Source organism: Physeter macrocephalus, unplaced genomic scaffold (genome assembly GCF_002837175.3).
Source record: "Physeter macrocephalus isolate SW-GA unplaced genomic scaffold, ASM283717v5 random_198, whole genome shotgun sequence".
NCBI classification, from domain to species: domain Eukaryota; kingdom Metazoa; phylum Chordata; class Mammalia; order Artiodactyla; family Physeteridae; genus Physeter; species Physeter macrocephalus.
Genome location: NW_021145475.1, coordinates 20,532 through 33,950, shown reverse-complemented (window position 1 = coordinate 33,950; position 13,419 = coordinate 20,532). Strand labels below are relative to the sequence as shown.

The 13,419-nt window shown below is 60.7% G+C and overlaps 1 protein-coding gene across 7 annotated transcripts in view; it reads left to right on the top strand.

Annotated features, from left to right (window-relative positions):
* Nucleotides 1-13,419, top strand: part of TANGO2 (transport and golgi organization 2 homolog) — a 31,279-nt gene that overhangs the window by 4,021 nt on the left and 13,839 nt on the right. For 2 of the 7 annotated variants that reach the window (XM_028484576.2, XM_024121109.3), the window contains exon 2: nt 7,953-8,050. In XM_028484576.2, the coding sequence (XP_028340377.1) occupies nt 7,995-8,050 (56 nt within the window). In that variant the 5' untranslated portion in view covers nt 7,953-7,994. Of the gene's footprint in view, nt 1-528; nt 612-7,952; nt 8,051-10,571; nt 10,795-11,873; nt 12,461-13,419 lie in introns of those variants that run through there. The other 5 variants (XM_055082624.1, XM_055082623.1, XM_028484577.2 and 2 more) reach the window with 4 other exon arrangements.

Sequence of the window (13,419 nt, the reverse complement as noted above, 5' to 3'; positions counted from 1 at the left end):
GGGTGGGTGGGCTACGCGGCTGTCGGCCCCAGAGCCCTGAGTCACGCTGTTCCTTTCCTGCGCCCTGCTGCGGGTGACAGCTGATGTCTCTCTGGGGAGGCAGCAAGTGCCAGGTCATCTGTGCGTCTGGACACGGTCTTCCTGGGGTGGCTCAGTACTCAGACCTTCCCCCCAGGGTGTCAGGGGAGGGGACTGGGCAGGGCTGCACGCTGGGCAAGACCTTGTAGCCTCTGGGCTTTATGACGCCTTCCCGCCCAGCAGCTACCACGCTTGCCTCTGGGCCACAGATTTGAAGGGGGCCTTCTGGCCTTAGACCGGTCCCTGAGGCTCAAGCCCCCTTGTGTCCTCCACTGGGGATGTCACATGGTCAGCCAGGCCTGCCCTGCCATCCTGCTGCGGACCTGCCCACTGATGTTTTGCTGTTGCTGTTTCCATGCGGCAGCTGTGCAGTAATGGTGCCGTAAGGGGCGCCTGCAGCTGGTACCTCTTGGGAATCGCTTTTTGCTGCTTGTTCCTTAGTCTTCTGGGCAGCCTTTCACGGCAAGTGTTTGTTGGCCAGACACCCTTCACAGCGAAGAAAACTCAGGCTGAGGGCCAATGGTGTTCCCAAGGTCAGTAAGAGCCAGGGTTGGCCTCTCCTCCTGAGCCCCTCTCCCAAGAACCTTCCTGCGTCGGGTGACCTTTCGTGTGGGGTGGGGCTGCAGGAGGGTGGCTGTGTTGGCAGGTGGACACAGCAGAGCTTCTGTTGCCCCCTCTCCAGGTTCCCAAGGCTCCCAGTGGGCGGAGCATGTTACCCTGGTGCTCCCACCCCCTTGGACCCCTGACCATTCACTTCAAAAGCATGTGTCCTGCAGTCCTGTGGCTGTGTGTTACTGGTGTGTCTGCAGAATGCAGGCCCCTCAGACCAGGCCACTAGCCGTCAGCTCTGCCCCGCTGCCCAGCCCCTGAGCCGTATTACTGCCTCACCCTTTCTTTGTGTTTTCATTTCTGGACTATCACTTTGACCATGTTTACCCTGGGTGTAGTGACATGTGGTGTTGTGGGGACTTATTCGTGTGCTGGCTGCTGCTCTAGAAGGCGCCTCCTGGTCCCACTCGCCTGTCCGTTGATGCTGCTGCTTCCGAAGATGTCAGTAGCCCACGGCAGGGAGGTAGGCGGGCTGCTACAAATAGGGCCACACTCATCACTGACACCCTGGATGTGTGAGGACTGGGTCCATCCTTTGGCAACATGTCAGCCGGTGTTGAGGACAGTTTGTTGGTCTGAACTTCGGGGTTTGGTGATGGGCTCTGAGAGAATGAGGTAACCCCTGGACCACTGAGTTCCCTTTTCAGGGTATCGATGAAGCCTTTTTTTTTTTTTCCCCTCTCAACTTTTTTTTTTAGGTTGCAGAAATAATGGATACACGCTTAAAAGTAAAGAGGCCAGCCCCCACCTCCTGGTGTCGGCTGGTACTCAGGGCGGCTCTGCTGGGTCTTCAAGACCATGCCTACTATAAGTATTTGCTTCCACCCTCTTTCGAGGGGCTGGTGGGAATGCCCCCTTCCTCCCCGATTAACCATGTGAGCCATAGGGGCTGCCATAAGGCCGGGCTGGCCCCCGCCTTGTGGGGAAGCTGTGTTCCTGCCAGGAGGGGCCGGGGTGCGGAGCATCCAGAGCTTGCCGTGGCTCACTGTATCCCTCGTTTGTGTTGCCGTTTTGAACCTTGAAGGGACAATGATACTTGGTATGAGGCTGAATTAGTGCTCCTAACACATCTTGAATATCTCAGGAAAGAGTGTCGCCATAGAAAATGTGTCATGGTGAAATGCTACTTATCAGCCAGCTGACAGAGCGTAGATTGTGGAGTTCTAGGTCGTGGGCGGGGAAGAGGACACAGTGTTTGGGGGGGGCGGCGGGCTGCTTGGAACGATTAGGATGGCAGGGCTTTCTCAGCGAAGGCTCTGGAACAGCGACAATGTGTTCCCATGTGTTTACCTCCTCTGCTGGCAGCCTGGGGGGACGTCACACGTCACTTGTAAAGAGCAGCTCCTGCCGTCCTGCTCTGCCCTGTGCAGGGTGGGTGGGGTGCCCAGCTCCTCTGCTCAAGGCCGGATGGACAGGCTGGCTGGCCTTGACCACGTTCCTCCACATGTGTGCGGTGCTGGGCGTAAGGAGTGGGGCCGCCGACTCTAGGGCTTCGTCACCCCCTGCCCAGAGCCCTAAGGAACAGCCAGAGGAGACTGATTGCTGGGACCTGGGGCCTCACTGTCCCGCTGGCCCAGGCCCCCTTGTTCCTGCTTGCTCGCGTGCGTCCCCGCGTTCCTCGCTGCCTCTGACCAGCGTGCTCCCCTCTGTCTGACAGAGGGAAGTGCTCCCCGAGGGCACAGGCCCCCACCCCACCCGGTGGTCAACTGGGTTTGTGGGTCCTTGTGCAGAACTCAGGGCAGCCCGGCCGCTCCGTCCTGTTCTGAGGAGCTCTGAGCTGGGGCTGGATCCGCCTTGTCCGGTCTCCTAAGAATTGCTCTTCCTGTCTCACCCCTCAGTGCCCCCCACCCAGAGTAGCAACTCAAAGCCAGCAGGGAAGGAAGGCAGGGTCTGTCCATGTTCTCCTCATGGGCAGCTTTCCAGGTGGATGATCCTGTTTTCCCTACTGGAAGTGTGCAGCGTCCAGCTCCAGGGATGGTGCAGAGTGAGCCCGGCATGCAGCCGCTATCCAGATCAGGGTGTGGACACCGTCACTAGCACCCAAACATCTCCCTGCGGGTCTCCATTGTCCCCTGGCCAGGTGGCCTGCCCTGACTTCTGTACCCACGTATGAGTCTTGCTTCTTCCTTGCCTCGTACAAGCACCTAGTGGTATGCTCTCATGGGTTGGGTCCTGCTCTGCCCCACGCTGCTCAGGCAGGTGGACACCGCTATGGACAGACAGCCTGGCTTCCAGCTCCGGGCTGTGGACTTGCTTGTCTGTGTCACTTAATGGACACAGGTGCCCCACAGTGCCTGGTGTGCCCTGATCAGTCAGAGTTTTAGAAGCTTCTGTGAAAAGCCAAGAGGGAGGCTCACCTTCCAGATACCACAGCGTGTGCCGAAGCTCAGGGGCTGAGGGGCCGAGTGGTGGGGTGTCCAGGGCGTGGCCCAGGTGGTGGCAGACAGCATGCCCATCTGCTGGGAAGCATGGGGGTCCGTGGCTCACACCTCCCACATAGGCAGACCCTGGATACATCCTAGAACAAAGCCCAAACGCAACCGCGCACGGAAATCAAGAGAAAGGGGCTCTTGCTTTGGGATGAGGAGGGCGAGAGCCATGCAGTACAAGTGGGGGGACTTGCTGTGGAAGGACAGATGGGTTCCGATGGAGGCAGCACAGGCAGAGGGATGGGCCACCCCACCCCACTGCCACCGCACTGTGGGACAGAGGCCCTGGATCTTGGCACGGTGTGCCAGTGGCTGCTGGGGGATGCCAGCAGACCACTTGAGCATCTCCTGCCACTGCGGTGAGGGTCGGGGGAGCAGTGGCGGGTACCCTCGTGCTGGACACCCCTGCGCCAGACATTGGAGGGAGTTGGCCGGGCATGCTCATCTAAGAGCGTCACCCCCTGCCCAGTGATTCCGCCTCCTGGCTGTCTGCCTGGGAGACAGGAAGACACCTGTCGGGAAGGTCCTCAGCCTGTTTGCAGAATGTGCATGCCGGGCCCTGTTGTGTTGCTCTGCATGGGTGGAAGCTGGATGGCAAGAGTGGACAGAGGCGCACGTACCCCGGGCAGCAGCAGGCAGGTGGGGGACGCCGCTACCCCGGGCGTGGGCGAACCGCACGGCCAGGTGGCAAGAAGACAGGGTGGCGGGGTCCTGTGCATGTGATGGAGCATATGTCTGCGGAGTACGTGGAGCCATGGGCGGGGGCCTTCCTTCGGGGCCTTGCGGTGAGCACAAAACGACATGCCCCCCAACCCTAGTGGTGACAAAAATGGCTTCTCTCCGCCACCAGGCCCAGGGACCCACTGCCACACTACGTGGGCACCCCGGGCACTTGGCAGGATGTTTGGCCATCTCACAGCCTGCATGCTCTGGTTCCGGGAGGCCCCCTCAGACTGCTACCCATGAGGCTTCCCCTCAGCCCAGGCCACCGTCTGGGGTCTTCTTTCCGTGGGGGCCCGTCTGAGGCCTGGCTGCACCCCTGTATGCGAAGCAGTTGTAAGGCAGCCCCCCAGCGAGATACACTTGGGCACAGTGATTCCAGGACTGTGGCCAGGACAGAGCCGGCTGCCCCACTGTGAGCTTTCCTGGGGGCTGCTCGCACCTGGGGAGGGTCAGCAGGGATGCTTAGGAGCACGCTGGCTGCCGAGCATTTCCGTGACATGGCTGGAGCAGCTCATTCGTGTGCCAGGGGGTGCAGATGGGCAGGTCCAGTGCCCGGGGCATCCTGAGAGCATGTACAGGGGTCAGGAGACCCCACGTGTGCCCACACTATCACCCCGAGTGCAGCCAGCAGGCACCCCCATCCCCCAGAGCCCCCATGTGGCCTCTGGCACCATCTGAACTCTCAGTGAGAGAAGAGCCTGCCCAGGATGTGCCCGACCTGGGAAGGGGGTCCCCAGCTGTCCCTCCCCTGCCCCGTGGCACTGGGGCCCGGCCTCCTCCAGGTCAGTGTGTCACCTGCCCCACCGGGTGGGGGCCCTGCTCTCCTGGCCTGAGTCCCCCACTGCCATCCTGCTTGCCATGGGGCCAAGGAAGGGGGAGGGAGGGAATGGGAGGGAGGGAGCCCCCTCAACTGCAGAGGGCAGCCGTGTGGCATCCGACTGCCATCTGCACACCTGGTAGGGTGTGCACGTCACCTTAGCGGCCTCCACACCCGTTGGGCCGGCACGGCTTCCTGTATCGCTTGAAGCCGCAGGCTTTGCCCACCTCCAGGTGGCGTCCACCCTGTGGTCGCTGAGGCCCGTGGGTGAGGCTCCTCGTCAGGCCCTGGGACCTTCCTGCCCACCTCTGGCTCTGCCTCTGGCCACCTGGGCCTCATGGCAGCCCCAGCAGCCACAGAGCTCTGACATGGGCGTGTGGACACCCCGGGGGCTCCAGGTGGAGATGGGCGGGGCGGGGATGGTGTTAGAAAGCCGGTGCGCTTCTGCCCCGGTCGCCCCACCTCCCTCAGCACCTGCCAGCCCAGGTGCTCTTCAGGGTGACTTCCTCCTGACAGGCTTAGGTGTCACCTGGTGAGGAGGAGCCCTGAGTTTACCTGGAGCAGTGGGACCTGTTGAACTGCTCCCCCCACCTCACCTTCCCACTCCGTGGCCTTGGAAGCCTTGGGAACGGAGGGGAGCGTTTCCCAGCGGTGGAGCGCCCCGGGCAGGATGCCCCAGTCAGTGCCCCGCTGCAGTGCAGTGGTGGGACGGCAGTGGTGTGTCCAGGGCTTGCTCTGGGAGCCCCGAAAGTCAGCAGGGGTGTCAGGGAGGACTCGCCAGGCCCTGAAGAGGGTGTTGGAGCTCGGCCTGGGTGGGGGAAGGATGGGAGAAGGGCCCTAAACCCACAGGACCTGTGAAGGAGGGTGCTGGGGGTGGTGGGAGTGAAGCGGGAAGGGGAGGGGCCAGTTGGCAGCGGGCCTGGCTCGAGTGGGGGGTGAGGGATTGGAGAGAAAGGCAGTTCCTGATGGTCTCCTCCCCAGGGGCTGGCTTTCCTCTGGTCCTTCCCTCCCAATGACCGCGTCTTCACTCTTCACTGAGACCGCTGCCCTGGGTTCTGCGCCCACACCTCTGGCAGCAAGCTGCCCGGAGACCTCTCAGCAGCCTTCCTCTGACCACGGAGCCCTTCTTGCCACCACCTTCTGGAGGGCTTGTCTGCCACCCACCTGGGCCAGCTAGGGTGGTGGGGTGCTGCATCCGAGTTGGGGGGCTCTGCATCTGGCCTGTGAGCAGCGGTGGCCGGCGACCCCGCCCAGTGCCAGTCATGCAGCCTGGGCTGGGCGTGGGGGGGATGGCAGGCATGCTGGCCTCCTTTGACGGCCCAGAGTAGTGTGTTCCTGGTGAGGCAGCCCTCTGTCCTGGCGGGGCCAGGGGCGGTGGGATCTCAGCAGGGCTTCTCCCATTGACCTCAGCCATCCTGGTTGCCACAGATGACACAGGCCGACCTTGCCTGGAGCATCCTTGTGTCTGGGAGAGACCAGCCCCCTCAGGGTGGGGGACCTGTGTCTTCTGTGCTGGACTCTGGTCATGTGGCAGGTGCCGGGAGCCCCGTCAGCTACACGGGACAGGTGGGATGATGGGGCCCTGTGACGCCCAACGTTCTTCCCATCACCTTGCACTGCGTTCTGGGTGATTCTCATTCTCTGTGCCTAATCTGCTCCAACATTCTCTGCCAAGTTTTAAGTCGTACTTACTGGGGCTGCTGTTTCTAAAGGGTCTTTCTGGTGCTGGGGTGGACCCTCTGTTTACTGTTTATCATGTCCTTTCCCTGCAGATATTCCTGAGCTCCTTTCTCCTGCACTCAGTGGCTGGTTTATGGGACGTGTGGGGACTACTGCTGGTCCTTGCTGTGGTGCTTTGTTTTATGTGGTTCTTTCTATTGTACTGCTTTTTGTTCTTGAAATTATTTTTGAGACTTCTCGGAAGTCTGGTATGAGGAGGAAAACTTTGGTTTGCCTGGTGCCCAGGGGCACTGCCAGTGCAAGCACCCATCAGACCAAGTCCCTGGACCCCCAGTGTGGCCTAGCTCTGCACATGGAGCTTCTCAGGGACCACCCCCACTTCTGTGTGCTTTCCCTGCGGCCCTGGTGTGGCTGTGGATACAACCCCCCAACCCTAGGTCCCTGTCGTGGGGCGGCCCTGGGCCGTGTCTTCTGTCTCCCTCACCCCTGGGGCCACCAGAGCCCGGTTTGCACCATGGGCCAGTGCCCTGGGGCAGGAACTGCTGCTGTACTCTGCTCCCTTTCCTCCCTGGGTTCCTGTGTTCTCTGAGATGTTGGCTAAATCCTGCACGACCTTGTCAGCTCTTGGTTGCTTTTAAGATTTTTCACCTTCTTTAAGCGTTTGGAGTTGCTTTTACCAGGGAGGTCGGTCCCAACAGTCTGCCTACCAGTATTGGGATCATCAGGCACTCCTGGGATGATGGCCACCAGTGGACATTGCCAGGCCACCCTGGCGGGAACCCAGCCTGTTCCCATCACCTTGGGGAACCCTTCTGCACAGGGCCCTTCTGCGTCAGCACTGCATGTGGCCCAGCGTCCCGGGGTGGGGGGAGGCAGCAGCTGGCAGCCCATCTCACATGGTGCACATCCCCTCGCCGGGCTGCTGCAGATGGTGCTCGTCACCGCGGCAGCGCCTCAGCTGCACAGCCACAAAAGTTGGTCCTCTGAGGCTGTCACCACATCTGTGCCTGGAGGAACACAGGGCTGAATCCTGGAGGTCCCTCCAGGGCCCGTGGGGGCCGACAGGGAAAATAGTGGGGTGAACCCTGCCCCTGCCACCCGCGCCAGCCAGACCAGTGAGCACGAGTGAGAGGAGGGTGGGACGCCTGAAGGCCTCATGCGCTGGGCAGCTACTGCGTGGCTCTGAGCCACGGTTGTGTCTGTGGTGCTGGCCTTGGGCTCCAGCCTCTCCTCGGCTTCTCTTTGCACGCCAGAGCCGCCACGCCCGCCCACCACCACGCGACGCTGGCATGGCTTTGAAGCCGGGGTCGGTGTGGTGGGAACATCCTCCTGTGAATCCCAAGGTGGGAAGGGTTCCGTTTCAGACCCCAGAACCAGAAGCAATTGCCAACAATCCAGGGCCAACGAGGTCACAGGCGTCAGGGGAATGTCTGGCCAGTGCCCAGGAGTGTGTGTACAGAGATGGGCGAGTGTCAGGGCAGCCGACACACGGTCTCCTCGTCCAGCGAGGGTCTGGGCATCATGAGCCCGTTCCGTTTGGGCAAGGGAGCTTTGCAGGTTTGGGAGGCAGTTCTGTCGTCTGCCATTTACTCAACTCATTTTTCCTTCTCCTGCAGACCTCGTTACCCCGTGTGAGCCGAGCCACCCCTTGGGGACCCATGTGCATCATCTTCTTTAAGTTCGATCCTCGCCCCGTTTCCAAAAATGCGTACAGGTAACCCCCTCGTGCTGCGTCTGCTATCCTGCTTGGCCTTGGGAACACGCCGTCCTCAGTGCCTGTTTGGGCTCCATGTGCGGGGTCAGGGGCATTGGCCAGGCCCTGGGACACGCTGCCCGGGCCCTGACCTGCCCTCCCCCACAGTGGCCACTCAGTGTGGGCAGGGACCCTGAGTCGATGTGCAGAGATGCTAAGACTGAGCCGCTGAAGGTGGCCATGTGAGCAGGATGGGAGAGTGACGTGGGTCCAGCACAGCCCTGCACCTCTGACCGGGGATCAGGTGGCAACAGAACAGAGTGATAGGGAGCGAGACCTGGCTTGTGGGGCTGGAGCCTGTGGCCAGTGAGCAGTCTGGGTGGTGAGGGCAGAGTGCGGGGGGTGGGTCAGGGAAGCTGGGGGACCAGCTGGAGGAGGCAGGAGGCCGAGGCCAGGGAGGGGCCACACATGGTCCGGTTTCCTCTCCTCCCCATGACCCCCGGCTCTGGACGGCGCCCCTCCATTCCCTGGCACCCTGGTGGGAATCCACCAACATTTATCCACATGGAGAATGAGGCTGGGATGTGACCCTCAACCACAGGTGAGCCACTAGTGCGACTGCCTAGGAAGTTTACATCGTCTCAAGATCTGGAACATTTCAACTGGCTTCTGGGATTCCGTGCTACCTGATGTGTGGCTGAAGTAACTCATTCCAGGCTGGGGAACGGGGAACAAGGGGTGCCCAGTGTCCCCTTCCTGCAGGGGAGTGGGCAGCAGGGCCATGCTGGGGACCGGGAGCTGGCCCTGAACAGCCCCCGACAGAGCATGCCGTGTGAGTCGGGGTCCAGCCAGGGGACAGAACCCCGGAGCAGTGATTCGAGCAGGGAACGTCTAACTCATGGAAATATAAACTGTTGTGGGATCGGGGTGCCCGAGGCAGAGCCTGTCCTCCATCCTTGGGCTGAGACCCAGACCTTGCTGGGGGCACAGCCGTGGCACACCAGGTGGCCGGGAGCTCTCTGGGCACTTGCTGGCAGACTTCCAGTCTGCCTGCTCCGCTCGTGCTGGCCACTGTCTGGGGCGCTTGTTGCTGGGGAAGCCGCACCCAGAGCCTGGGAGAGAAGCCTCTCCCCCTGCAGCGTCCCTCCAGCGCCCTCTGCTGACAGAACTGGACCCGCAGCCACTGCAGAGCCCCCAGGAAGGGCGGGAGTGGGGCTGAGGCAACAGGTGGATGGATCACTGGCGCTGTCGCCTCCCGCGCTGAGAGTGGCACTCTTTCCTCCTGACAAGTGAGGACACGTGGCCTGATGGCCACTGAGTCCATGGCTGCCTTGGTTCTTACTCACGGATTCAGCCAAGCTGTGAGGTCACCCCTGTTCTCCTGGGAGTGAGAAGGAACGGAAGGGACGGGGAGGGGGAGCCTGCGTCCTGCCAGGACCTGCCTCTGACAGCACCCGGGCTGCGACTCGGTCTCAGCATAGATCTCAAATGTTGTCCTAGCCTGATGGCGTTGGAGGGTGAGAGGGGCTTCCGGCTCCGGGGTGGGCAGCTCTCACGTGTGATGTGGGACTAGGACGGGAGGAGTGGGGGTGGGGCTGCTGTGGGAGGGACACTGCAGCAGGGCCGTGAGGAGAGCCTGGTGAGCCGACCCTGGGCCCATCGGAGACCAAGGAGGGGCCTCCAGCTCCTGGAGTGGGTGGGGGCAGGCGCAGAGCCAGGAGCCCTGGCTGTCCTCACCTGGGCTCCCTCCCACCTAAGCTGTCACCGCCCTGGCTGGCAATGCAGCAGCTTCTGCCCCCACCCCAGTGCCCATCACTGTGTTCACTGCCGGCCCCCCACCCAGTGATGTCAGGAGAAGAAGTGTACTTTGTGTGTGTTTGTGGTTAAGTATACATGACATAAATTTACCATTTTTAATCGCAGGGCTCAGCGGCATTAAGCACATTCACACTGTCATGTAACTGTCACCAGAACTTTCTCATCTTCCCAAACTGACACTCTGTCCCCAACAAACACTGACTCCCCATCCCCCTCCCCAGCCCCTGGCACCCACCCTCCTTCTTTTTGTCTCTATGACCTTGGCTCTTCTAATTCCCTCATGGAAGTAGCATCATATGTTTTCTTTTTGTGTCTGGCTTTTTTTCACTCAGTATAATGTCCTCAAGGTTCATCCACATTGTAACGTGTCAGGATTTCCTTCCTTTTTAAGGCTGAATAATGTTCCTTTGTGCGGATGGACTACATTTTGCGTCTGCGTCCATCCTGTCGGTGGACACCTGTACTGTTCCCGCTTCTTGGCTGCTGTGGACATTAGTGTACAAGTACCTGTCCCAGCCCTCCTTTCAGTCCTTTTGGGTATATAACCAGAATCAGAAAATCCTGGATCACACAGAACCGCCAAGTTGATTTCCTCGTGTGTTTTCTGATGGCTGTGCCAGAGGCTCCCTGCAGCGTTGGTCCGTGTCCTCATGTTGGGTGGTGGAGTGGGTCTCTGTGGCGCTTCGTCGTCATGCATCATTGAGACTAGGTCCTCTCCCCACAGCTGGAAAGGCCCAGACCCAGGGCCGCTGACCACTTGGACACTGCTGCCCACAAAGCCTGTCCGGGGCCTGGGACCCACACAGTCCTGTGCTCCAGCACCTTCGACATCACACCTGTTTTCATCTGTGTTTGTGAGCTAAGGTCACCCCTGTGTCAGTAATGCTCCAGGGTCAGCTGATTGCAGAGGACTCTTCCAGCTGGGTCTGTGGCCATCCCTGCCATGTGTAAGCATTGATCTACACAGATCACCTCTGCCCTGAAGAACAGAGCGGGACATCCTCACTCTGATGCTGTGGGCGGTGCCGCTCCTGGCTTTGTCCTTTCCAGTCTCACGGGAACCTGTTTTCTGGCCTCCCTAGAATTAGTTCCTGAAAGATGAGGCCAGCCCTGCCAGCCCTGCCGTGCCTGCGGGGTTCTTGAAGCCTCTCTCCCCTCCTTGGGCTGCAGCCGATTTAGAGCGTGTGTCCTGTGGGCTATTCAGCCAAGTGCCCTCGTGCGTGTGGGAAGGGAGGGGAGACGGCCCAGTGCGGCCGGGAGTACATGTGAACTGCCTCTGCAGAGCAGCTCCAGGCCTGATGTTGGGCTGGGCCGTGACTGTCATGGACCCCTCGTCTGCACCCCACCCCCATGTCACCAGCCCACTGCCCTCCATATTGGGGCGCCCATCCCTCCAGACATGGCAGCCCTCCCTGCATCATATCCCACTGCCATGTCCCCCCAGGCACTGCCCAGCATGATCCCCCAGGCGCCCTTGGGTTTGACCTGCCTTCCAGGCTGCATACCTGCCCACCCACAGGTGCCGCGCCCTCCTGGGGTCGCCCCTGGGGGGTCCCGGCCTCTGCACCGCACCCCCCACCACGCCTGAGGTTGCCCAGCACTTGGAACCTCCATATTTTGCCGACACGATGAAAATCCCGAATCAGGGGACCCCGAGTTCATGGGATGGGGGTGTCCTGGGTGGGCCTGACCTCATCGGGGCGGCCCGCAGAGGGACCAGCCCCTCCTCAGGGAGTAAGCTGCTGCCCTTGGAGTGGCCCGTGGCCAGAGCTTGAGGGCGGCCTCCAGGAGGCGAGTGACCTCAGCACATGGCAGGCGAGACCAGGGGTCCCAGTCACATGGCTTCAAGGAACTGACCCCTGCAATAGCAGAGACCCCGCCGACCACACCTGTGTCACCCCGGGGCTGAGCACCTGGCCGAGATGATGGGTGAGCGTTGATTTAAGCTGCTGCGTTTGTGTAGATGTTTGGCTGCATAGAAGACCAGCATACTCCAGTCAGGATGGCACTGTCATGGCTGTCACGTCACCATCCTCTTTGTCAAAATGTCATTTAGACCCACAGGCTGATGCTTTTACTGGCTCCACCTGGAGGGACTGCTGGGCCAGCTGTTGCCCTTTGGGGTGGCTTCCATGGAGGTCGTCACTACTGGACACTTCACTGAACACTGGCCTGTGCACCCGTCACTGCTGCCAAACTCCCCCCGGCAGTGTGCAGATCCCTCCCCTGACTGTGCCCAGACCCACCCCTCAAATGGTGACAGACCCTTTCCATGACTGTGCCCAGCTGGACTCGGAAGTGAGGAGTGAGGGGCTGCCTCTCGCTTGGAGCCTCCACGTGTACCATCATGCCCACCAGCAGTTCGGCTAAACAGCAACTGATGAAAGCAACCCAGTGCCTCAGGCTCCTAGCGATTAGCAAACATCTTGCTTCTTGTCTACAAATGGGCAATTGGAGTAAGAGGACAGAGTCACTGCTCTTTCGCTTTGTTCTTTCCCCTAAATTTTCCTTTCTGGAGTCTTCACAAGAATGGGAACCAGAAGCCATGGCACTGGCCTGGTTCAGGCTCAGCCTCCTGTCCCCTGCGACTGCAGGGGTCAGGCGAGCGGGCAGGTGAGGGGCGCTGGGCACCTGAAGGAGGACGCTTGATCCTGGCACAGGAGCCACCGCACCCTCTGGGGGGCCCAGGCCCCGCAGCCAAGTCTCCCCACCCGGGGACGGGGGTGCATTGCGCTGTCCTTCTCCTGACTGCTGCTTAGCCAGTTTCTGCCAGGATGGGTCCCGGACTGGGTCCCAGGGGGACAGGGCAGACCTGGCAAGGGGCAGGGGGTGGGGTCCGGGTCAGGGCCTGGCAGCTGGAGCTGCAGAGGATCTTTCTGTGAACGGCTGCGGCTCGTGTCAGGGACGGTGAACCCCCCGCCCCCTGTGCCTGGACCCGGCGCAGCCCTAGAGCCAGCTGTGTGGAGGGAGAGCCAGGCCACAGGCTAGACGGGCATCCTGAGGGTGGTGAGGCTTCCAGGGTGGTCCCTGGCGGTGCCAGCGCCTGTGGCCGAGGTGGCGTGCGAGGCACAGGTGGGGGTTGACATGTGCGCACAGGTGAGACACGTCCAGGGCCCTGGGGTGCCAGCACTGGTTTTGCCTTCAATTTTGTGTCTTTGTTAATTCACATTTTACCACAAGCCGATATTCATGAAATCAATGAGTCAACGCAAACAGTACTTCTGAAGACTTCTGAGGATCTAACCCCTGATTCAGCAAACTTGGTTTCAGACCCACTGTGGCCCCAGGTGCCGCGCCCGCCTGCGGTGCTTGGAGGGTCTTTCGGCGGCCACTCTTAGACCCCGGGGTCTACAGGACCCTGTGAGGTGACCCCGCCCACTGTCACCGTCTGTGTTCGTAGTTATTTTAAATGGCAAAGCTGACCAGAAACTTCGTTTTCTTACCTCAAAACCAGGGCCCTGAAAACATCGACTTCTTTCCTAATTGCCAAAGAAATACTTGTTTGATTCATAATACAAAACACTAGTGAAACACAGAGAAGTCCTCACTCGCTCCCTCCCAAAGACACCCCA